This window comes from Phascolarctos cinereus, unplaced genomic scaffold (assembly GCF_003287225.1).
Source record: "Phascolarctos cinereus isolate Bilbo 61053 unplaced genomic scaffold, phaCin_HiC Scaffold_9;HRSCAF=440, whole genome shotgun sequence".
NCBI lineage: Eukaryota > Metazoa > Chordata > Mammalia > Diprotodontia > Phascolarctidae > Phascolarctos > Phascolarctos cinereus.
In genome coordinates, this window is record NW_027556402.1 from 25,729,179 (window position 1) to 25,755,300 (window position 26,122).

General features: G+C 37.2%; 1 protein-coding gene across 1 annotated transcript in view; it reads right to left on the reverse strand.

Moving 5' to 3' along the window:
* PRKG2 (protein kinase cGMP-dependent 2) overlaps positions 1-26,122 on the reverse strand; it is a 123,396-nt gene that overhangs the window by 60,665 nt on the left and 36,609 nt on the right. The window contains exons 3-6 of the mRNA XM_020988351.2: positions 21,138-21,304; positions 17,775-17,888; positions 10,246-10,351; positions 4,171-4,234 (exon numbers count right to left, since the gene is read on the reverse strand). Of these exons, the coding sequence (XP_020844010.1) occupies positions 4,171-4,234; positions 10,246-10,351; positions 17,775-17,888; positions 21,138-21,304 (451 nt within the window). The remainder of the gene's footprint in view (positions 1-4,170; positions 4,235-10,245; positions 10,352-17,774; positions 17,889-21,137; positions 21,305-26,122) is intronic.

A 26,122-nucleotide genomic window follows, 5' to 3' on the forward strand; every position in this document is an offset into this window, starting at 1 on the left:
TATCTAAAGCAGGGTTTCTTAAACTTTTTCCACTCATGACCCCTTCAGCATTTCTTAAATTGTGGGGGTCACGACCCACAGTTAAAGAAATCCCTATTAAGCAAATTCCTATAGTTTTGCAGAAAGTAGTTGGAATTGGCTTTTTCATGCATTCAGTATCTTACTCTAATTCAGTCTTATTTCAAATATTCATAAAGCTGGGAGTGGTTATTTATCTAAAAAGGATATGATTAACAGGCTTAATTTCATTTCTTGTTTGTTCCTATACACCTTGAAAAGGGATGGAAAAGCAAACTGCCCTATCTGCTCAAACATCTGTCTAAGAGGTATCTACCAATTTAAAATCCATTTACACTGTAATCATGGCTATCATTGCCCTAGTAGTATTCTTGAGACTTTGGAGAGCCTACCCCTGTTTACAGCTCATTCCTAGTCACTACTTACACAAATGTTGAATTTTAATGCTGAAAGAGACCTTAGAAGACCATCCAGGGTGAGCCACTCACTGTTCCACCCTCAAGTTCTAGACTATGCCCTCAAACTTTTGTGTGGATCAATGACAGCTAGGCCTCAAAGGAACTACTTAACCTTTGGTGAAATCTGCATTCATTAGACTTGCCTTCCGATATTAGGTGGAACTACCCAGGGAAGGAAGTTTCCTATATTTAGGTTAAGTAAATGACATGGATAGTGTCATTGAAATTGAAATTGAAAACTATTATTTTCATGCAAATTTAGCATGCATTCCCATTTTTTTTTAATTAAAAAAAATCTGAAATGAATCTGAATAAAGAGGCAGTTTATGGCAAGGTCTGAACACATGCGAGAGCCACCCAAATTTCTGACTCTTAAGTGGCTCACTCTATAAGGCCAGCAATTAGTTAAATTTATGAGAAACATTAAGAGATGGCCCTCTCTCCAACCTCTGTACCTCCTGCGCCATTAAAGGTCCAAATGGCCAGTGCTTATAACAAAGAGTTAGGTAACTTTATTATCAACATTATCAGTATCTGCCTGCAGCTCAGAAATGGACAATCAAATAAATCACATGCTTACTTGGGATAGGGTTTGAGGAATGGGTCTCAGAGATGCTTACACATTCCTCTGTTCTGCATGGCCCAATTGGCCAGGACTGTTGTTGATGTATAATTATCATTACCATTAAGAGACTTTTTAAATTTCATTCTGAATTGTAAACTGCTTCATCATTTTCATTAGCAAATGTTCACAATAAACCAATGACAGGTATCAATATTATTCCTAACTTCACTCTCCATCTAAAAACAGGGAAGCTTCAAGAACAGACCCGTAAGATCAATACACGGTTAGTTCTATTTATGCCCCCATTGTGGATGTCTTAAAGAGCAAGTTTATATCAAACACTCAGTGATAGAATATTCTGACCCACCATGGGCAGCTAGGTGATGCAGTGAATAGAATGCCAGGCCTAGAATCAAGAAGACTCATCTTTGTGAGTTCAAATGTGGCCTCTGACACTTACTAGCTGTGCCATCCTCGGCAAGGGATTTCACCCTGTTTGTCTCAGTTTCTTCATCAATGGCTAGCCAGTCCAGCATCTTTGCCAAGAGAACCCCAAAAGGCGTCATGAAGAGTTGGATACTAATAACTGAGAAGCAACATTCTAACCCCCACGCACCTAAAACCATGCCACACATGTAACAAAAATGCCTTGCTCAAGACTGCATGGCCAGATGTGATGCAGCTGGCCCTGGAACTCAACAAGGCAGCCAGCCATCCTATTCTAAAATAGCTAAGTGATTGCTTCTTGATAGGATTAGACAATTGAACTGCAACTGGTAAACACCAGACTGCTTTCAGAGCTCAATGGACTCCATTAGACCGTTGTTAATTACTTTTGCCCTTGAGAGTTTTCATTCTATAACATTTCCTTTTGGATGCCTGATACACACATAAAGCCTTTTCTGAATTATTCTGGTGCCTAAGGACACTCCAAAAGAGGCATTGCAATAGTTTAATATAAAGTACAAGATGAGACTTTGAAACTTGTAAAATTTGTGAATTATTCCTGGATTTGAGTTCCAATACACACATTCTGCAAGTACTTCCTGTAACTCTTGTAAGTATGCTTACATAACCATTTAATTTTAATGATTCAAAAATTCAATATTTGCTGTCAGCATGTAATTCTCTGGTGAATCTCCTTTAGAAATCTCATATTAAAAACAGATTTCCTTCTCTAAAGGAAAATATAGACCTTTTTTCAGTATAGGGGGAAACACACGAAAATTAGGATGAATTATTAATTTGTAACATCTGTGGAAAGTCTCAGGAGACAAAGAACAAGCAGCCCTTTCCAAAATGACTTTCAGAACAGAAACCTCTCGGGGGGGTTCGAGGTCAGGAACTATATCATCATGGCACATCCTTGATAAACTGCTCGATGGTTTTCATGAATTGTGAACAAAAGCATTAGTGGTGTCACAGGCACTTAAGGATAAAGTGGTCTCCATTCACTTCTCAAGAGATATTACTCTGCATTATCTTTTGGGACTGAAAAAAGACATAACCCTATCAACAATCAACATTGCAGAGATTTTTCTCCACTGAGAATAGTCTTCTAAAAAGTTGAAAGGCTAGATGTGACTTTGGTTACTACTATAATCCATCCCCAGTGAATTCAGTAAGCATTTCAGTTGTCATTACAATTAATCACAAAAAAGGGTACAAGAAAGCTACCTTTCTAACTTTGAGATCTGAAAAGATACAAATATAATGCAATAAAAACTAAGGTACATGTCACAAAATGTATCATTTTGAGAAAAATTAACACGTTTTGGAATAAAACCAACCATCTGAGCTTTTCTGAACATATTCCAATAAGGCCCTTTTCTAAGGTGTTAAAATTAAAAGTATAACATCTGTGGATATTTTCTTTTTTTTTTTTTTTTTTTACAAAAAGTCCATTTTCAAAGACTGAAAATAATTATATTAAAGCACACTTAGATATACTGACTTTTCCTCACTTTATTATAAAATACATTCATCATGTACTTTCCTCCAATCCTCATGCTATCTCAGTTCCATTTCCCTGACAGTTGTCCATTACACTAACTCTAAAAGAAATTAAAATATTCTTTAAATTCAAAATTCTCGCATTGTAGATTTCATTGCTGTAAGTATCCTGTCCACTGAGGGAGAATGAAACCCTTCTATGCCTTAGGAAGGTTTTATGAGTTCCATGGATGAAAAGATCCATCCCTTGAGTGCTAACTTACTGAAGATGAGCCTCCCCAAACTTAGCTAGGCTAGTCTTTTGATACCAGACACCTAGTTGGTTGCAAAGACCATTCTCATAGCCTTCCCAGTTTGGCAGGGCCTACTACATAGAATTTAAAATTTAATCATAGTGGGGCAGCTAGGTGGCATAGTGGCTAGAGCACAGGCCCTGGATTCAGGAGGACCTGAGTTCAAATCTGGCCTCAGACACATAACACTTACTAGCTCTGTGACCCTGGGCAAGTCACTTAACCCCATTGCCTAACCAAAAAATAAAAAAATAAATAAAATTTAATCATAGTCTTTGAGATCACAAGTCACATCCATAATGGGTCATCACAGAAGAATGTTGGAAGAATATTTTGACATTAATCTCAGAAAATTAAATGCCTCTTTATGTTAACATTTTAATGAATAAAATATTTGAAAAAACTAAAACAATGGTTGGCAATAAACACGCAAGCAATTTTTTAAAAAATATTTAGAAACTAGTCAAATAAGCCTTTTGCAGTCCCTAAATTGATATAAATATTTTGACTCTAGGAAAGCTATTTCTGTTAGTTAGTGACCCACTTATTTTGAACAATATTCAACACAACAAAATTCCAGTATGACAATAGACTCCAGAGACCGTGTTGAAGATCATTTAAATGGAACTTAGCCTACAAACAAAGTTCTTTGAAAATGATTTTTTTAATTTTTTTTTAATTTTTTTTTTTAGGCTATTGGGGTTCAGTGACTTGCCTAGGGTCACACAGCTAGTACGTGTCAAATGTTTGGTCTGAGGCCGGATTTGAACTCAGGTACTCCTGACTTCAGGGCCGATGCTCTATCCACTGAGCCACCTAGCTGCCTCGCAACGCCCACATTTCTTAAGTGAAGATTTATGTTTGGTTCTAAACACTCTCTTACCACTTCCAAGCAGTCAATGATCTTGGTTAGTTTATCTTCAGGTAAGTTCTTCAGCAAACACACACTGCCAAAGGAAAAAAGAAACACCCATTTAATTTCTTTTTTTTCACTAATAACTCATGCATTTTTCATATCATATTTTGACTTGTAACTTACATATACACATTTAATTAAACAAAAAAATCTTTAAGTTGTAAAGTATATAAACTGGGAGTTTTAAGGGTTAATTTTCAAGTAAATGTATGATATAAATAATTGAGGGGATAAGAGGATGGGGCAGGGGGAGAAGCTGCCAATCCCTATCTATTCTAAGGAAACCAGGGAAGTAAAATAAACTATCAAAGACTTTGAAACTAAGTGAACTTTCAAATGCATTTTCATCGTTATTCATGTACATATCTCATCTCTGCTCTACAGTAAAGTAGTCCATGAGAAAAGGGCCCATGTCTTCTTAGTCTTTGAATTCCCATACCCATTACCATGGGGCCTGGAATGTAATAGGAATTCAATAAACATTTCTAAAATGAATTAATAGAAAAATAAATAAATTGAACATCTTTTGTGCTAAAAATGAACAGTAATCAGAATTATCTTCCTCTTTCATCCCAATATCTTTTCTAACCGTCCTATTAACTCTTTAAAGAGAAGAACTAGGAGCAGCTAGGTGGCACAGTGGATAGAGCTCCAGCCTTGGAGTCAGAAGGACCTGAGTTCAAATCCGGTCTCAGACACTTGACATTTATTAGCTGTGTGACCCTGGGCAAGTCACTTAACCCCAACTCCCTCATCAAAAAAAAAAAAGTTAAAAAATAAAAAGAGAGAAGAACTACATCCAGAGGGGAAACAGATTCTAATTTGTCTGCAATTAAGTCAAGATCAGGGCCTGGAAGATAAGAAAATTTAGTCATGCTGTATCATCCTTTAAAATTACTGGTAGCCAGAGGCATGTACAGATCATAACAATAATAGCAACGACAATAATTATCAGCAGCAGCAGTTAGGTGGTACAATAGAAAGTGCAGGAGCAGTAGACAGATAAAGTCAGGAAGACCTGAGTTCAAATCCAGCCTCATACACTTACTGACAGTGTGACCCTTGGGCAAGTCACTTAACCGCTGTCTGCCTCAGTTTCCTTATCTGTAAAATGGGGATAATAACAGCACCTACCTTCCAGCGTTGTTGTGAAGATCAAATTAGATAACATTTGTAAAGCACTTAGCACTGTGCCTGCAAGATAGTGGGCACTTAACAGATGCTTTTTCCCTTCTAATTATACTAATAATAATTATATGCCTTAAATAAGATACAATATCAAAACTTAATGTCCAGCAAACAACGACAATTTGACCAATAAGTCAAACTTTCATGTTGTCTCCTACAATAAAAGAAGTTTCTGCAATACATAATTGAAAATTGTTCTTTTAGGTGAGGAAAACTGGCAAAACTTTTAGAGTATATAACAATTTTAACAGCACCAATGAATTTTTTTTTAATTGACACCACGGTGGGAAAAAGGCCACAACAAAAATAAAAACAATGTAAACAGTGACTTTGTACCAAAAACATTTCCTTAAAACACATTCCTTGAAAAATGCAAAGAGCTAACTGTAATACTGTGAACAAAACCAAGATATATTTAAGTGAAATATTTTTAATGAAATGTAATAAGAGAAAATAGTTTTCATGAGGGATCTTGTCTTACAGTCCCTCAGAGATCAATGAGCTATGGTAATTAAGGCCTATCCCCAGTCCTAATTTAGTATCCATGAAGTTTGTAAATGATCTTGCCTGAAAAAGTCTTTCCTGAGAATTATAGGAGAAAAAGATTTTCAGGAAAGAGCTTTTCAAAGAGGGCCCAGAAACACTATTTTAACTGTTTGTGCTAGGTACTAATTAACCCTTTGGGCTTCTTTTCCCCATGGCAGAATATATTGGTTTCCAAACAAGGTCTCAGATAAAGTTGGCTGCTTGTTGGGAGATGAATACTCCCCAGTAGAATACTCCCTAAGATACTGCCAACCATGACCATGCAGGTTAAATTTGTTGGTGGGCTGGGATAGGGATGAGGAGGGAAAATATTATATTGACTCCAGAATGTCCTCAATATGAAGTCTTCAGATCTTTAGTACACCTAAGTTGTGCCTTCCACCTGAATTAGTCACCCCAGGGTTATCTCCTGGTGAGAATATAGAATCCTAGAATTTTAGAATGGGGAGGCGATTCAGGTTACATCAAATCCAACTAATATCAGAAAAGCATTCTCCACCATATTTTATTTTATAACTTGTGCTTGAAAACCTTCAATGAATATATCTAAAACCAAGGATGAGCATTATATCAAATGAAGATATATTTTAAAATAAAATTTTAAAATTTTGCTTATTTAAATAAGCAGAGATGTCCATTATCATCATTACTCTTTAACAAAGGGCTAGAAATGCTTGATTTAGCAATAAGACAGGAAAAAAATTGAGAGAATAAGCATGAGCAAAGAGGAAAACAAAATTATTGCATTTTACAGATATGATGGTCTAAAGAAGCCCAGAGAATTAACTAAAAAGTAATTGAAACAATAATTTAAGCAAAGTCACAGGATACAAAATAAACACACATGAATCATCAACATTTCTATTTACTACCAATGAAATCCAGCAGGAAAAGAAAGAATATGAAATTCCATTAAAACCAATGCAGCTAAAATTAGAAAAGAAACAGGAATATGGAGTAACTGTATTTGGAGTAAGTTTCTGATTTCTAAGATATGAGTCTTTCCCCAAATGATAAATAGTTAAGAAATATGAACATGTAGTTTTCATAATTTGAGATCCAAGCTATCAAAAGCCATATAAAAATGCTCTAAATCACTAATAATTAGAGAAATTCAAATTAAAACAACTCTGAAGCTTCATCTCACGCCTATTGAATTGGCAAATTTTAAAAACGAAATTAACAAATTTGGAGGGGCTACAGGAAAAGAGGAACATTAATGCACTGTTGGAGTTGTGGTTTGAGTTAGCAAATATTCTAAAAAGCAAATGGAACTCTGTCCCCCCAAGTTACTAAACGGTGCATACCCCTAAAGGGTATGTTATTTCATTACTAGGTCTATACCCCAAAAAAAAATCAAAGAAAAAGGAAAAAGATCCATATATAGAGAAAAAAATGTAGTAACTCCTTTGGTGATAGCACTGAATTAGGCATCAAGGAAGTGCTCACTAACTGGAATGAGTAACCAATTATGACATCAGAATGTGATGAAATGCCATCGCGCCATTAAAAAATGGTAAAAGGGAGCTTTTAAGAAAAACTAAGGAAGACTTGTATGAATCTATGCAGAGTGAAGTCAATAGGACCATGTGAGCAATTTATACTATAAAAATATCACCGTAAATACAGATCACTTTAAAAGACTGAAGAACTCTCTGATCAATACAGTGACAAACCACGACGCCAAAGGACCAGTGATAAGAATGCCCCTCACCTCCTGAAAGAGAATTGTTGGACTCAAAATGTAGAATGAAACGTGCATTTTTTCAATGGCTAATACGGGCATTTTCTTTGCTCGATTTTATATATTTGTTACAAAGTTTTTGCATTATTTTTTCCTACTGGAGAGGTTGGGGGTAAGAGAGAGGGATGTATTAGGGAAGAAAAAAGTTATTTATTATAGTAAATAAATTATGTTAGGGGCACCTAAGTGGCACAGTGGATAGAGCACCTGCCCCAGAGTTAGGAGGACCTCAGGTCAAATCCAGCCACAGATGCGAGCTGTGTGACCCTGGGCAAGTCACTTAACCCACTTAACCCCAATTGTGTCCCCCAAAATTGAGTTAAATTAAAAGTTATTTTAAAAAATCCAATAAGGGGAATGCATTCCTGTGACAACTCATTCCACTTTTTGACAACTGTAATTATTAGGAAATTCTTTGGTGGGATTGGGGTTTTTTGTTGTTTTCGTTTTTTTTTTTTCTGACATCAAGATTGTGTCTATGAAATTTCTATGTACCCACTGCTTATGTTTCTGCCCTCTGGACCACAGAGAACAAAGTCTAACAACTTTTTCACATGGAAACCCTTCAAAACTTACAGGGTCAAAGATTTAGAGGTAAATGGGGCCTTAGAAGTTGTTGAGTCTAACCGTATCATTTTGCAAATGAGGAAATTGAGTCCTCAAGAAGTTAAGGGATTTGGCCAGTCATACCCAGCCAGTAAATACTCAAAGCAGGAACAGAACCCAAGCGTCTCTATGTCTAGTTCTGCTCAGTATATCTTAGCCTTCTCTTCTTCAGGGTAAACATTCTCATTTCTTTCAACTACATCTTCCACAGCATAGATTCAAGGCCCTTCTCTGAAGGCTGATTTCCCTTCTCTGGAAACTCTCCTGTTCTGCTTAAAATGTGGTACCCAGGACTGAATACAACGGTACCATGGTGGTCTGAGCAGAGCCCAGTATTAAGGGACCTCCTTAATCCTCAAAGCTCTGTCTCAATACATCCCAAGATTGGAATTTTTTTTTCTTCTTTTCACACTTCTGACTCATACAGAGTGAGTGTGCTCCAGTGGGAAGAGCCCTGAACTTGGACCTGAGTTCAAATCCTTGCTCACTTGTGTTGCCAGCTAACGATGCCAGCTGGCAGAGCCTCAGTTTCTCATCTGTAAAGTGAGAGGATTAGAATAGGTGACCTCTAACGTCCCTTCCCGTTCTACCTCTGATGGTTCCATGATGACAAGATATTTATTATTGCCACCACTTCTTCCTCTGTACATGGCTGTCTTCCCCTAAACTCCTTAAGGGCAGCGACTGTGTGGCGTCTGACTTTGTATCACTGGCATCTAGTATAGCATCTGGCTTAATAAATGCTTATTGGCTGACTGATTGATTTGTTCATTATTGCCACTGTCCAGCTTGATCGGGTTCAATCAAGCAATTTCTATATTAAAAATGTGATAACTTGTGATGCCCTACTAATTAGTAATTCCCCATAGAAATTTACAGAGGCACAAAATCGACAGTGAGAAAAAATAATATTATCTTATTAGAAACAATATCATTACAAAAGTGACTAAAGTTCCTTTAATATACAAAATAAATAAATTGTTATGCAATAGAAAAATCTTTATGCATAATAAGCACTGATAAATTTTTGAAAAAAATACTTCATGATTTCATGACCACTTCTAATAGAAAATTCTACTTTAGAATATGGAGCTGTGAGGAGGAAGCCCTGGATTTGATTTAAATCTCAGCATGGCCATTTATTGTGTGACCATGATCAATCACTTAACCTCTGTAGGCCTCATCTTCTTCATTTGTAAAGAGTGAGCTAGAATTGTCCTCTCAGTTTCATTGCAGTTCTAAATCTATGCTTCTGTGATCTCAACATCCATGCTGAAAGAGCCCACAAAAATGCCAACCAATTATAAACTATGTTTTGAAAAAAGAGGGAACTTTACGCTTTTGACAATTCTAAATATTAAAATCTAAACCAGGTGAATGGTTAAACAGAAATGTTGATTATTTTTTCACAAACTGATGATCAGTTTGTGTTCATCAGAAATGTGATCAAGTTCTCATAAACAGATTCTTTTTATTTATTTTTTCCTAGGCTCTATGTGATCACTATAGCAACAGCTACCTTTTTTGTCAAACTAATTTAATCAAAATAATAGGAATCTAAAAGAAGCTACGTAATTTCAATTAATCTCTAAAAAACAAATAGATAAATTAGAAAAAAATAAAAGAAATGAAGAATTCAGACAGGGATTTGGGTTCCAGGATAGAAGGCTCAATTAAAGGCAATGCTATCTTCATCTCATAAGATTCTCTGTAGCTGGGCTAAAATGTAGTTACTCTATTTTATGAGAAAGTCTGGTGGTTTTACTTCAAGCTGATGATTTCTTTTTTCTTTTAGTCTTGGAATGAGTATTATCAAAAAAGTAAAAATGCTTTTGATATCAGTGAAATGTATTTTTGCAGGCTCTTAATATCTGTTATCATACGTATTTTTTTCAAGATCTAACATATCTATTAGGGAGTAGGATCTTCTGTTAAAAGTCCCAGGACATTACTCTTACCTCCTAAGGAATTGTCGGTACTGTTCATCTCGAGCTTGGGCTGTTCTTCTCATAATATTCTGGAATACCTCCCTATCTAGTGCCCACGTCTTCACGTTGGTAACAGCTACAGGAAAAAGAAGGAAAAATGTTATGTGATCACTTTAACTATCAAAACTTTTAAGAAAACCAGAGAAATTCTTGAAGTAGCCAGTCATGCACTGGTCTTCTCATCCAAAGGGTTTCCCACCTGCATGAGTCCCACGAGGTCACACTTTTGGGGCCCTCTCTTACCGGGGTACACTGGACTTGATTCACTTGCTCCAAGCTTCTCTCCCACTAGCAGATTGAAGTTCTCACAGATAGACCACCAGCAGGAAGTCACATTCAAACTCTTTCAGGGTCCTAAGGAGAACCCTTTTAAAGGTAAATACACTTTTACAATACCATTAGTTCTTGAGCTTCCAATTTGGACAGCTGGCTTGAAGTCAAGAAGGCTTGAGTTCAAATGTGACCTCAGGCACTTGCTAGCAGTGAGACTCTTGGCAAATCACTTAATCTCATCAGTCTCAGCTATAAAAAAGGAATAGCACCTACCTCACAAGGCTGTTGTAAGGATCAAATGAGATAATATCTGTAAAATACCTGACATACATCTTGACATATAGTAGGCATTTAATAAATGCTTTTTCCCTTCCCTTTTTTCTCCTCCCTGCCAAAAAGAATCCAGTGTGTTTCCTATCTACATAACCAATCACTCAAAATAATGCTGAAACAATAGATCTTAAATATAACCTTGTACTTAACAAAAAGACAAAAGGAATAATAGTAATAATAGAAAGTATGTTTTAAAAATTATATAAATAACAAAATATATTGTAATACACATATAAACCCACATCATACTCTTCCACTAATGCACTCAAATGCTGTGAAGAAAATTGGACACACACAAGAACCTAGCAAGGAACCCATGAGGGAGGAAAACTCATGTGCTCAGAGTAACTCACAACTCTGGATGGCAGGCTTCAATGTGACTGGTCCACTTGGGATTATCTGTACCACACAGAGCTGTCCCTGCTGATGCTATTCACTTCTCTATTCAAACATAGCCTTAACATTTAAACTAATTATCACCCACAAAAAGGCAACTAGGAACTGTTAGCTCTTAGTGGGAATAGCAGTTCTCTGTAAGCCAAAGAAGTACAAGTCACTTCCCCCTGTTTGCCTCAGTTTCCTCATCTGTAAAATGAGCAGGAGAAGGAAATGGCAAACCACTCCAGTATCTCTGCCAAGAAAATCCCAAATAGGGTCACAAAGAGTTGGATACGACTGAAATGACTAAATAACAAAAGGAACTGTTCACTCTTATTGAGAAAAGCAACTCACCTTAAGGCAAAGTACAAAGCTCATCAAACTGGCCATCTCTAGGCTATACAAAGCAACACTTCCAGATGCTGTCCAATCAGAATACAGCTCACAACAACACAACTCTAACTCACCATGGTACCAAAACCTTCTTCTGCTTTTTCCTTCTGAAGCCAGAGAGAGAAGAACAAAAACTTGGGGAAAAGCACCTTTTCCCAACTCTAGGTGGCACTCAAGAGCAATACCTCTCAGAAGATGAAATAAATTTTCTCTGCAGCCAATCAGGAATGATGCAGCAGAAGCATCATCTCAGCTGACTGCTTCTAACTGCCAGCAACCGCAAGGCAGCTTCTCAGCCCCACAGTGGTGTCTCCAGCTCCTATTCTCAGCTTCCTTCCTCTTCCTCCCCTGCTGTGGCTGCTATGAGGCATTCAGGTGCTCAAATGAGAGCCTACAGTCTCTCAGTGACACACTTTTCACTGAAAAGCTCACAGCTCACAAATTTGTTCTATAAAATCAATAGCCATTTTGTAAATCATCCCCCAGCCTCAAAATGTTTATGTAATTTCTCACTGTCTTATTTTTGCCTTTTTTATTCATCAAACATGTATATGCTAATTAGCCGAAGTACCCATAATGCTTGTAGCTCTTGAGCACTCACTCTGTCGTTGGTACCATGGTAACAAAGTACTCTTTCAATGGTACCATGAAACTGAGTTTCTTAGCAATCCCATTTTTTAGTTTTTAATAAATAAATAAAAAATCTCTGTCTCTTTATAACATTCAAATGTTCCCATAGAAGTGAGGTATTTACTCTACCTTGTTGTAAAGAAATCTAAGTTCCCACATCTATATTACAGATCATGTTCTCTCCAAAACTGTCCAACTCCCATCTGAAAATTTACACATATATATGTTTGTGCATGTATGTATTCCTATATATGTGTATATGTATATATACATTGCTAATATATTGTGATGTGCACATATACATACACATATGTATGTCCACATATGTGTTTACATATGTATTATTCTGTACATGTGTGTATACACATATACTAGCATTGTATATATGTACATATGTGTAGATATATATACTCACATATATTAACAGTGCATATTAAAACAAAGTTCTTTTTTCAATTTGTGTTAAGTATCAAAATGTTCACAGTAGTAATAACTTACATCCTTTAACAATTAATATAAATCTCTCCCCTTGCATAAAATCATTTTTTCTGCTCTTACATTACTGCTATAACCAGTTTGACCCTGGGACCCCTCCAAACCCTATCCTGACCACCAGGTCGAAGCAAGGACTCATCACCATCTGTACCACCCTCAATTTGCCCTGTCTATACGTGGTCTGGATTTAGTTGTTTGTATGTTGTCCGTCCCCCCCAACACACACCATTTGACTGTGGACTCCTTTAGAGCAGAGACTGTTTTTTGTCTTTCTTTGTATCCCCAGCATTTAACACAAGTGCCTACCTAGCACATAGCAGGTACTTAAATACTAGCTGACTGACCCGCCTAACACTGGCCGGTTCCTGACATAGACATTCCTTAGACCCACAATCCTGGGGCAGATAAATCACTCAACATTAGAGGCAGCATTAGCATAGAGCTGATCTGGCTGACATCTATCTGCGTCAAACTATGTTTGTGAGATTAATCCTTTTGCCTCTGGTTCAGGTAAGAGTGAAGTTCATTTAATGTCCATTCCAACCACCCCTTCTTCTATGTTTGTAAACTCAAGTTTCACCCACCTTTTCCTTCTTTCTATACTCGTGTGTAGAAATTCACCCTTTCACCCTTCATTCCTTTGCTCTTCTGAAAGTCCTCAGAACAGAACCAATCCACCCACCCCTCCAGGACCTCAGTTTTTTCTTATCTAATTCCCTCAATATCCTTTGGTTCAAAACTCTAAGGTTCTGAAGACACACTTGTTTCTTCTCATCCTCTACCATCATACAACTCTTTCCCAACTACTCATATACACTTATTTTTCTAAGTTTCTCTGGACTCTCATATCTGCATTTCAAAATCCCATTCATCTTTGGTCTTTTCATCAGAAATGTTTGAAAGTCTTCTATTCCATTAAAAATCCATTTTTTCCCTGTAGGATTATACTCAACTTTGCCAAGTAAGATATTCTTGATTGTAAACCTACATTTTTTGCCTTTAAGAATATCATATTTCAAGCTCTTCACTCTTTCATGGTGGTGGTCGTCAGATTTTATGTGATCTTGATCATGATTTCTTGATATTTCAGCTGCTTCTTTCTGGATGCTTGCAATATATTTTCTTTAAAGTGGAGTCTCTGGATTTGGGCTATGTTTCTGGGAGTTTTCAGTTTGGGATTTCTTTCAGGAGGTGATCAGTAGAATCTTTTTTTTTTTAATTTCCCCCTATAGTTATAATAGATTTGGGAAGTTTTCATATAATTTCTTGAAATAAAGCAGCTAGGTCTATTTTTAAATCAGTTTTCAAGTAGCCCAATGATTCTTAAATTATCTCTCTTTGGCCTGTTCTTCAAGTCAATTCTTTTTGATATCAAGTATCGTTATATTTTCTCCTATTTTTTAATCCTTTGATTTCGCTCTAATATTTCTTGCAATCTCATGGAGTCATCGACTTCTGTTTGGTCTGTTCCATATTTTAGGGAGTCCATTATTGGGTGAGTTTTACCACTTTCCATTCTAAGCTATTTATTTCCCTCCAAATTCTTTCTTCCAGAACTTTTATTGTGATTTTTAGCTCTTGCTTCATTTCTTCTAAGTATCCATGTAGTCCACGTGGAAAGTCCATTTTTCCTTTTGAACCTCTGTTTACAGTTGTTACAGAGTAACTCTCTCCTTCTTTTGAGGGATCTCTATATCTGCAATCACGTTTGATACTGGTCAGTGTTCTTCTTTGATCTGCTCATCTCTCCAGTTGTAGTTCCAGACCTGGGGCTTGGTGCCAGTGCCAGTGGGATGGTCAGCCCTGTTTGGCCTAGCCCTGTCCCTTGGATTATTGCGTGACCCCACTTCTCAGGGTTAGGCCCTTTGAAGTTCATAAAATCAGATATTTATGGTTCTCTCTGGTTTCTCAGGACGGAATAATCGGAATATGTCAACCAGTACATCAGCACTGGTCTTGGCCACTGACTGCTACTCTCTTGGGCATCCAAGCTTCCTACCATGAGCTTCCTGTTTATCTTAGGGCCTTCTCAGGGGAAATCCTTTATTCTTGCTGTCTCCAGACTTAGAACCTTGGAGGCAACGTATATCCCATCTTTGGTTGTGCTGTTCGACATTAAACTTGCTGGAGGGACAGCCCTTCCAATAGCCTGTGGGCTTGTGGCTGATTTTTGTGTGGCACTAGAGTGAAAGAAATCACTTAACGTAGGTTCTCACTGGAGTTATTGATCATTATTTTGTGTGCTGACTAACTTCATGGCTTTGCTGGAGAAGGTACATGGGGACTGAGCACTCTACTTCCTGCTCAACCTGCCATCTTGAGCAGAAGTCTGAATATAAGATTCCAAAAGGCAGAAGGTGTGGACTTACAAACAAGAAGAACTTACTCTGAAAAGCTGAGTATGATCCTCCAAGGGTAGAAATACATCTTTAACGAATAGAAGACTTTCAAACATTTATGATGAAAATATCAGAGCTGAGTAGGAACTCTGAAATGCAAACACAACACTTCAAGAGAAACCCAGGAAAGTGAATTTATTTTAACGGCTGGAAAAGGCTTATATGATGATGCAGTCCCAAAATTTTTATATTGTAGGGATTCTCTACATGGAAGACAACAATATGGCTTTTTGAAGGTATTTTTATAATTGTATGTTGATGTAATTTATTTACTTTGTAATCCTATGGTTTTATTTTATGTACTTAAACACATTATCTTGAGAAAGAGACCATCAGACTACCAAAATGATGAAATAACACATCCAAAAAAAAAAGGATAAGAAGTCCTGTAATGTGAGAAAAAGAAACAAATGTCCTTTATAATTTCAGTTACTTTCAAAGGATCTTGAGGAAGTTAACTAAGAAAAACTGGGTTTCTGGGAATATACTGGTTCTATTTTAGGAATTTTAAGTTTCAAAAAGTAGGGTGGGTGGAAAGGAATACAGTAGTGTCAAAGGGAGAAAGAAGGGGAAGGAACTTGCTATAAGAGGAGTATATGAGAAGAAGCATATGCAAACATGGAAGAAGAGGTAGTGGGCATCAGATAAACTTCACTCACAGAAGTTCACAGGCTCTAAAATTCAAGAAAGAAAGCTGTAGTAAAATTTCTGTCCTTAATAACGCCTATGCACAAAAGCACAAGAGCTTTTGGAAAAAACTTTTTGGAAAAAGAAGAAGAAGGAGGAGGAGGAGGAAGAGAAGGAGGAGGAAAAAAAATAATATGCAGAGAAACAAGAGAACCATACACAATATGCAACATCATAATTCAAATTAAAATAACTCTAAAAGATACTACCTGTATTAAAGGCAAAGAACAATTCTGGCTCCAGAGGACCAATAATGATAGGCATTTTCTTCCTCTTGACAAAGAGGTAGTCAATACAGATGCAGAATGTTGCATAATATTCTGTTAGATATGGTTACTGCAATGTTCCTTTATTTTTAAACAAGAGAAGATTTTATGGGAAGTGTTATTGGTGCGTAACTGTCTTGTTAAAAAAAAAAAAGCAATTTTTTAAAATAAAATTTTCCTAGCAAGGTGGAATGGGATATCTTGGAAGGTATTGAGCTACCGCTCACTTTAATTCTTTAAGCAGAATCTGTATGATCCCCTGTTTTGAATTTTGTGGTGAGATTTCTTCTTCAAATATGGGTTAGACTAAGCCTATGAGGTCATTTACAACACAGAATCTCTGGCATTAGGTCTGTGATTAGGACTCGTACTCTCTAAGGTCATATTGGACACCCTAAGTCATTGGGAGGTAGTTCAGATGGATGCTGTCATACAAAAGGAAACTAGCCTATGGTTAATCCTGAAGGTGTATAATTCAGTTGAAGATGCTTTAAAGTTGAGTCTATATTTTTAGGACACCTCTTGTGGTATTTTTCTATGGTACTTCTCCTTCTAATAGTCCGGGGACTGTCATCTTGTGATAATATAGATAGGTTTTTCTTGTGAAAGATTCTTTAACCAGCGTTATGTAAAAGAGAAGGGTAGATGGAGAAGAGCAAAGATGAAGATGGAAATAAAAACAGGCAAAAAAAAAAAGAATGGGTGAACGATTGTTTCCAGCTGAAATCATGGTACTAAAATGAGAAAAAGGAAATGACTTCACACAAAAACCAAAGGAACATAGTTGCAAAGATCAATAAAGATAAAAAAAAATTAAGAGATGCAATGTCTTTTCTGATTTTTTTTTAAAGAACAGAACATTTTACCAACAAAGATGTATTAGATGCTTACTATGTGCAAGGTACTTGGGATACATATAAGACCATAGATTTAAAGCTTAAAGACATGTAGGACATCTTGTCCAAGCCCCTTACTTCACAACTGACCTTAAATGACTTGTCATAGGTCATATAGATTATTTAGGGATAATACATGTAGACAAAAAAAATAACAGAAGTTATAAGGTGAGCTGTGCACAGAAGTGATCACAGTGGCATGAGAGAGCAGAGGGGATCAATTTTGGTTGATGGTTAAGAAAAGTTTTCATAAGTGAAGGGCTAGTCACATAGAATGAGGGACAACTGGTACACTGTGTGCTCCACTGGTATTCCTGCGATGTCAAGAAAAAATTTTTAAAGTGCCAATGCATTGGATGGAACCCCTTGATGAAGTTATGAAAGATACAGACTGGAGTCCCACAAAGTAGGCAAGCACAGACAGGCTGCAATCTGCATTGTTATTAATAATGCCCACTTTGGTGAGGTCACAGATATACTTCAATATTATAATAATGCGATTAAAAGTCATTTTCATGTTAAATATACAGATACCCAAGGGGAAACATTCTATTTATTTAGATCACCTGAATAATTTCAGTAATTCTCTATTTCACTTTCCAAAAGCACATTCACTGTTGGATTACCCAATGTACTGTCAATGTACATTTAGATAAGAAAATACCATATAAATACTTCACATCTTATAAGAATAGTGACTTTAGTATATCTAACATTTTTTTATTAGTTCAACATTATGGGAAATATACCTTTTACTGAAGCCGTTCTTGTACAGTTGTATAAAATGGCTAGCTCGCCAAATGTCGTCCACATCGGGATTGATGATAGAAGCTTGTTTCCTTGGAATACCTCTACTCTTCCCTCTAAAATTAGAAGGTAAGTACCATAAAATCAAGCTGAATTACATAAACTAAATGAGAAAATGAATCAAAAAGCACACAGATAAAAATAAATAACAAAGAAAGATTTATATAACAAAGCTCCCTTCATGTTCTGATGTATGGAAGAAATTAACAGGGTTTTGCTAATCTGCTTAATATTAATTGTCTATAGTTAAAACTTATATAATGAATGCCTAAACATCATTTAACATAGTCTTTGACTTTTCTTAATGGTCTGGATAGAGTGCTGACCCTGGAATCAACAAGCCCTGAGTTCAAATGTTGTTTCAGATACTAACTAGCTGTGTAACCTTAGGCAACTCACTTTACCTGCCTGCCTCTATTTCCTCATCTGAAAAAAAAAAGGGGTATAATAATAGCACCTGCCTCCTGGAGTTTTTGTAAAGCTAAAATGAAATATTTGTGGTGCATTTTGTAAACTTTAAATCAGTATATAAATGTTAGCTATTATTATTACTTCACACAGTCCACCACCCTGAGAGTGGGTGTGGAAAACATAAACAATAAGCAAACCATCACCAACAGTAATATCAACAACAAAACAATCCCAACACGAAAATTATCTAGTAGTTTAGTGGAAGAAAGGCAATATATAACATATCCCTCTGTCCCTATTGAGTTCAAAAGCATTTAATTTCATTTTTCCTTAATTCATTACACAGATGCTGGATAACTTCTGAGTCATAATTTGGGATACATATTTTAAGCAAAAATGTATTTATTTAAACTGCATGTCATTACAACAAAACTCATCGGGTCACTCTGCAGAGTTTGTTAAAATGGAATCTTGCTTGAATTTCATCTTTCTCATCCTACAGGAGAATTTAAATCATAGTAATCAGAATGTGCATCTGATTGGAAATCAGCTGGGAATGAACCTTAACTTTATAATTAATTAGCTGTATGACTTAAGGCAAATCAATTAAATCCCTCCTTCCCCAGCCCGAATATGAAGTGAAGATACCACTTTAGGATCTTGGGCTTGGAAGAGGTCTTAGAGTCTTTGTAGTTCACCCCCTCCCCTCATTTAACCTCAAGGAAACTAGGACACAGAAAGATGAAAACCATGCCCAAGTTCACACAGGTAATAAGTAGCAGAATCAGGATTACTACCCTTGTCCTCTAGCTACAAATCTGGTGCTCTTTGCACTATACCATGCTGTCATTGGACTTGTGGGATCAAATGAGTAATCTTTTGGTAACTAAAATCTTTCCCCATGCCTGGCTTAATTCAATTTGTTCATGGAATATCACTTTTCATGAACATTTACACTGTTAAAAAACCCTTTCCCGTAATAACCATTATAAGCAGGTAGTGTATTATTACCCCCTTTTTAGAATTTAGAAATATGAGGATCAAAGAGTAATCACCTATAGCTTCTGTTTAGAAACCTCCAGCAATGAAAATTAATCATCTCTCAATAACACCTACTCTATTTTGGGATAACTCTTAATAACCAAGCTGCTCTTCTTTAAAACTGTAATGTGTCATTTCAATGCAGAGTGAATTACAAAGTGTTCGAGATGAAGAGATCTTCAGGACAGAGAAGTAAAATGAGATGACCAGAATGAAACTGCTAATGTACTGGTAACCACTCCAATGCTTTATAGGAGTTAGCATTGGGAGGGGCTTAGAGATCATTCCAACTATCCCTCAGTTGCTATATGAGAGGACCAAGTGATATGCTCAAGGTCACACTGGCAGTATATAGAAGAACTGGGAAGATTCAGGTCTTCTGACTGCAACAATTCAGGGCTCTGTCCACTATAACTTTCAGGGAATCTAATAGCCAAAAACGATCCAAAAGAGACATGAAAAGTGATATTCCATGAACAAATTGAATTAAGCCATACTTAATTCTATTGATCTATTCAGATAACCAAAGAACAGAATCACAGTCTTCTATGAGATGTGAATAGGAATATATATATATATATGTACACATATACATGCATGTGCATATAAATTCACTACATATATACATGTATGCTGTGTATATGCATACTTATGTTTAAATCTAAAACTTATACTCTTGACTTTATAGCCTCAAGGATCAAACCTAGTCAAATCATTTATTGGATTATTCAAATCAGAGAAAAGCATAAATAAAAGTCAATAGTCTGAAACAGTACTATCATCACTCTATTCTTAGTAGTCTAGTTTGGTACCTTACACTCAACTGTCCAAACTGGGGCTAGTTTCAAACTTGGCAAGCAAAGGGTTGAATAAATACTTATGATTCATCTTCATTTGAGAATTGCTCTCTTTTTAGCTTCTATTTCTAAATCCGGTGGTATTCACTGTCTTCCTAATCTTCTACAAAAGAGTATGGGACAGGAAGGGAAATATTTTAGTGGTTTATAAAAAGGATTGAAGAGCTCTAATCCTGCCACATTTTACTGCATTTGTCTATGTATCGGTTGGTTTCAACTTCTCATTCAAAAGACTGTAATTTTCTTTGGAGTATATTAAAAATGGTTTATTTTAGTCCAAGAAAGTCAACATCTGGGGCAGCTAGGTGGTTCAGTAGATAGAGCATCGGCTCTGAAGTCAGGAGGACCAGAGTTCAAATCTGGTCTCAGACCAAACACTTGACACTTATTAGCTGTGTGACTCTGGGCAAGTCACTTAACCCGAATTGCCTAAAAAGCAAACAAAAAAAAAATAAACAAAAAAAGAAAGTCAACATCAGAATTTCAATATTAACTGCAGTACTGCAAGTTAAATTGTCTTTTTTTTTTTTGAGGGAGAAAGAAACAAGTGATGCTGATATCTCTGGGATGGAATGTAGGTTTTATGCATTACTATTTCCTAAACTCAAGGTAGCTAGGTGACTCTGTGGATAGAGTGCCAGTGTGTGAAGTCAAAAAGACTCATCTTCTGAGTTTAAATCTGGACTCCGACACTTACTAGCTGGGTGACCTTGGGCAAGTAACTTAACATTTGGTTGTCTCAGTTTCTTTATCTGTAAAATGAGCTGAAGAAGGAAATGGCAAATCACTCCAGTATCTTCACCATGAAAACCCAAATGGAGTTACAAAGAGTCAGACACAACCAAAAAAATGATTAAACATCAAAAAATTTGCTAACTTCAGCCAAATTAATGAAGTGTTTTGTTTTTTTTTTAAGTTCTGGAACACATCAAAATACAGCAAGCAATATAATTGTTGCTCATAAGAATCAAAAGCCCTAATTAGTCAAAGACTCACCTGCCAATACAAAAATATGATTTCCTGGTTCTCCTTGCTTAATAATATAACTGCCTTGCGGGTAGTTTCTCCCGTACATACATTCCACCATATCTTTGATCTGCTGAGGGTCCAGTCTCTTCAAAAACTGATTTTTATTCAGGGCATCTGTGATGAGCTTCTTGTCACTGGTGTTATACAAAAGAAATGTTAGTTTGTAGGAAGTAAAGAACAAAGTCACCTGCCATATCATTTTTTACTTTAATTTTTCTGTTTGGCTACCAACATGGAGGACCACAGAATTAGACCATATGGGACTTTCAGGGCTATATATTCCAACCCCCTTAATTTAAAGATAAGGCCCAGAAAGTTTAGGTTAAGTGACTTGCCCAAGGTCACAGGTACTAAATAATAGTGCCAAGATTCTAACCCAAGTCTCCCAACTGTTTCTACTATGCCATTCTGGTTTGCCAATGAGGAATTTCTGCCAATGGAAAGAAGCTACATTTAACATCTCTGAGGGCTTTCAAAGACCAACAAAGCACTTCATCCATAGAATTACTGTACTTATTTTTTTTTTGGAAGACCACTGGAAAAGTTTGGACACATTTTTGTGATTTTTGTTTTTAAATAAACATTATTGATCGAGCCTTGTAATCATCTTTTCTGAGATTTCTTCTTTCTAATATCTTCTAAACATTACAGATGAAGATTTGTTCTTCAGAGTAGAAAATTGAAATATCATTGACTGCTTGAAGCACTTTTCCCAGTACACATGGTGGGAAAGGAAGGAAGGAAGGAAGGAAGGAAGGAAAGAAGGAAGGAAGGGAGGAAGGAAGGAAGGAAGGAAGGAAGGAAGGAAGGAAGGAAGGAAGGAAGGAAGGAAGGAAGGAAGGAAGGAAGGAAGGAAGGAAGGAAGGAAGGAAGGAAGGAAACATTTATTAAGTCCCACTATGTGCCACACACTGTTCTAAACACTTTATAAATATTATTTCATTTGATCCTCATAACACCCCTCATTTTACAGTTGAGGAAACTGAGACAGAGAATATAAGTGACTTGCCCAGGGTCACACATCTATTAAGTGTCTGAGACCACATCTGAACTCAGGTCATCCTGACTTCAGGCCCAGCATTCTATTCACTGTGTCAATTGGTTGGTAGGAAGAGTTGCCAAAGTATTTATTCTAGGTTTTCCCTCTATCTCTAACCACATTTTCACTCCAAGTATACTCATGGATGGGTAAGTTAAGAGTTTCATCTCTTTTGAAGGGTAATTTGATTTCCTTTCCATTTAAATGTTATTTTAGAGCTTGAAAGGATCTTAAGGACTCTTTTGCAAAGAAGAAATTTTACCACTAGTAATTATCACAGAATCCCAGCTTTGGAAGGGAAATCAGAGGCAATAGAGGACAACTAAGTAAGAATGACTTCTACAGGGAGGTGAAGCCAAGGTGGCAGAGTTAAGGCAGGAACTTGTTTAAGCCATCCCCCAAACAAACCCTAGAGCAGAAGAACCCACAAAAAGATGTAGTGAAGCAAATTTCCAGCCCAAGACAACTTGGAAGATCGGCAGGAAAGGTCTGCTGCACCAGGGTGAGAGAGGAGCACAGTTCAGCATAAGCCACGCCAGTGCAGACTGGGCCCCAACAAAGCTGTAGCAGACCTCAGGGCAAGTGAATCACTCACAGCAGTGCTGTTTTACAGACCTCTCAGCCCACAAATGCCAAAGACAACTTAGAAAGTCAGCAGTAAAGGTCCATGGCACCTCGGTGAGAGTGGAGCACAGTTCAGCACAGGCCATGCCAGCACAGCCCCAGCCCCAGCAAATCAGGAGCAGGCCTTGGGGGTGACTGAATCAGCAGCAGCAGCAGCACCAGCTGCTTCCAGATGGTAAGGGGGTCAAACAACTGGTCAGAGGAGATTACAGGTCTTTTTGTCAGCACTAAGGTAAGCTTCTGTTGCTTTGTCCATACTCAGAGCTGGGTCCTAGGTGAGAATGAAAAAGAGCATTAGCACAGCAGAGCTTGCAGCCACAGTGGAAGGAGACCCTCCTCACAGTTCCAGGGCAGAAAAGAGTATCACAGACCAGAGCACGGACCAAGAGAGTAGTAAACACCTCTCCTTAGTTCATACCACCTTGGAAGAACTGAAAACTTACAGGTCCTTAAAAGTATCTCTGAAAACAGTTGCACAAAACCCCTAGAGCTTGGGACAGTGCGCCCTCGACCCAGGAAGCAGAGCCCTACCTTAACAAAGTCTTAAAAGTCAACGAATAGGCTGGGGAAATGAGCAAACAGAAAAAACTCTGACTACAGAAAGTTACTATGGTGACAAGGAAGCTCAAAACACACATTCAGAAGAAGAAAACAAAGTCAAAGCTTCTACATCCAAATCCTCCAAAAAAAATATATGAATTGGTCTCAGGCCAAATCAAAAAGGATTTGAAAATCCAATAAGAGAGGTAGAGGAAAAATTGAGAAGAGAAATGAGAGTGATGCAAGAAAATCATGAAAAACAAGTCAACAGCTTGGTAAAGCAGACATAAAAAAGTGCTGAAGAAAATAACACCTTAAAAGAATCACTTCTACAATATGTCATTCAGGCCATGGATAAGCCCTTGTTGCACACACTATCTGACTGACAGGGCTGAGTCAAGGCTACAGTTCTGTCACCCAGACACCTGCCTAGACCAACAGCTGGCAAACCTTAGACCGGGAGAGCTGGAATAAGGCTTCAACCTTGATCAGACTGTGTACAGCACACGATGAGTTTAAAGGAACACAGACTGATCCATCATGATCAGCATTAGGAACCAGGAGAACACATATCAGAACCAAACAAGGCCAATCCCAGGATGGGTGTAGGTTTAAAGAGGGGACATATACCTAGTGATGATATTCCAGAGAGATGGGCCCTAGCTTGTGCACCTAGCAAAAAACAAGATAAAAAGCAAGCAGAAGCAGAGTGGCTCTGATCCCAGGAGCAAGCAGGGTCTCAGTTCCAGCCCCACACCTGGTCAGAAGTCTACCGAGAGACAACCAGGGCAGGAAGCCCAGACCAGCAAAGCTTCCCAGCTATACAATAGTGGCTGAGTCCAATAGCAGTCTACTGACACTCCAACCAGGGGCAAGTTCACAAGTATGTTTCTGACCAAACACAAGTCAGGAACTTGCAGAGCTAAGAGCAAGGTGGCAGTGATCAGACTTTGCCCTAGACAAGATCACTTAAGGAAGAAGGAAAGGTTGCAAGTTCCCAACCCAAGCTGTCTGTGAGATCCTAGGATAACACAATAATCAATACACCAAGAAAATAGCAATAGGACCCAAGAGGGCATATGTTCAATCCAGTCATCCCCTCCAGAAATGTGCAGAGACTAGATCTAATATGAAGTCTGAAATTAAGTAGGCAAGAAAAAATTTTTTTAAAGGACTCCCATAATAAAGAACTATTTAAGGACATTGAAGCAAGGATGATCAAGACACAAACTTAAAAGAAGAGAATGACCCCAAAACATCTATAAACAAATCCTCAACAACAACAACAAAATGCTATCTTGGGCACAAGTTTTACTAGAATTTTGAAGACACAAGGCAAGAGGTTTTTAAAAAGAGTTTAAGAGGTTTTATAAATTAAATAAGAGACTAGGGAGTTTTTTTTTAAAGGTGGAAGAGAGAGAAAGGAACTTTTTGATAATTGAAAAAAAATGATTTGAACTTTTTTTTTAAAATGAGTAAAAAGTGAACAAAGAAAAAAAGTTGAGACAAACCTAAAGGATCCTTCAGCCAAGTTTTTAATGGCTAAAATTCCTTTGTTTGCATAATTACTGAGAATTTCTTTATGTTCACCCTACAAGTTCCTAACCCCCTGGGCCTGGAAAAGATGCATAGGAAAAATACGGAAATAACACCAACCTGAGTGTGAAGAAGAGAAGGAGTAAGAAAGAGCAATTCAAAAGCTTCATGCCTTCTACCACCTGATTTTCAATTCAGCCAATTCTGAGTGAAGAGGGAAGTGTGCAATTGGGCTGGCTGACCCACCAACCCTTGATTAGCAACAAGGTGGATGAAAGGGACAAAATGACTTCATGCCATTAAACCTAAGAAAACACTGCCAAAAATATGTATTGATGTCAGAGATTCATTTCTTTTTTTTTTAATTTAATATGCATTTCATACTATTGGAGCAGAAATGCAGCAGGAAAGGAAGAAATCAATAGAATATCTAGCTCAGGATGAAATGAATCATTCTGTATCTGTTGCTGAAAACAAGGGCCATGAGTCTTGAAGTAGGTATCTGTATCCCACACAGAGGAAAACAAACCTAACTCTTGCTATATTGAAACCACAATGGTCTGAGCTCAGCTCACCCATTAGTGAGGGCAACACATAGGGATAACAGAACGTTGGTCACCAAAAGTCAGAAAAGTCAGAAGGAAATTAACAGAACCACAGAACATTATATATAACATAGTCTGTGACTCTCAACCGATGGCAGGAATGGCATCCCTGACCAATAACTATTTAACTTCCCAAAAATATGACAAGAAATGGGGAGTTCACTAGTTCATGTGACAGCTCATTTCCTTTTAAAACCACTCTAGTTTATAAAATGTCATTTTTTCCCATTCATTCTTTCTTTTGTTCCTTCCTTTTCTCTTTCATTTCTTCCTTTCTCTTCTCTTTCCCTTCTTTTATCCCCTTCCACAATGTCCCTCCCTACTTTCTACCCAGGTAACCAGGGGTGCAATGGTTGAAGTGCTGTGTCTGAAGTTAGGAAGATGAATTCAAATATGGCCTCTGACATTAGATAGCTGTGTAACCCTGGGCAAGTCATTTAACTTCTGTATGCCTCAGTTTCCTTATCTATAAAATGGGGATAATAACACCACCTAATTCCAGAGTTATTATGAGGACCAAATGAGAAACTATTTGTGAAGCATTTACTTAGCACAGCATCTGGCACAGAGTAGATACCTAATAAATGCTTGTTACCTCCCCATCCAAC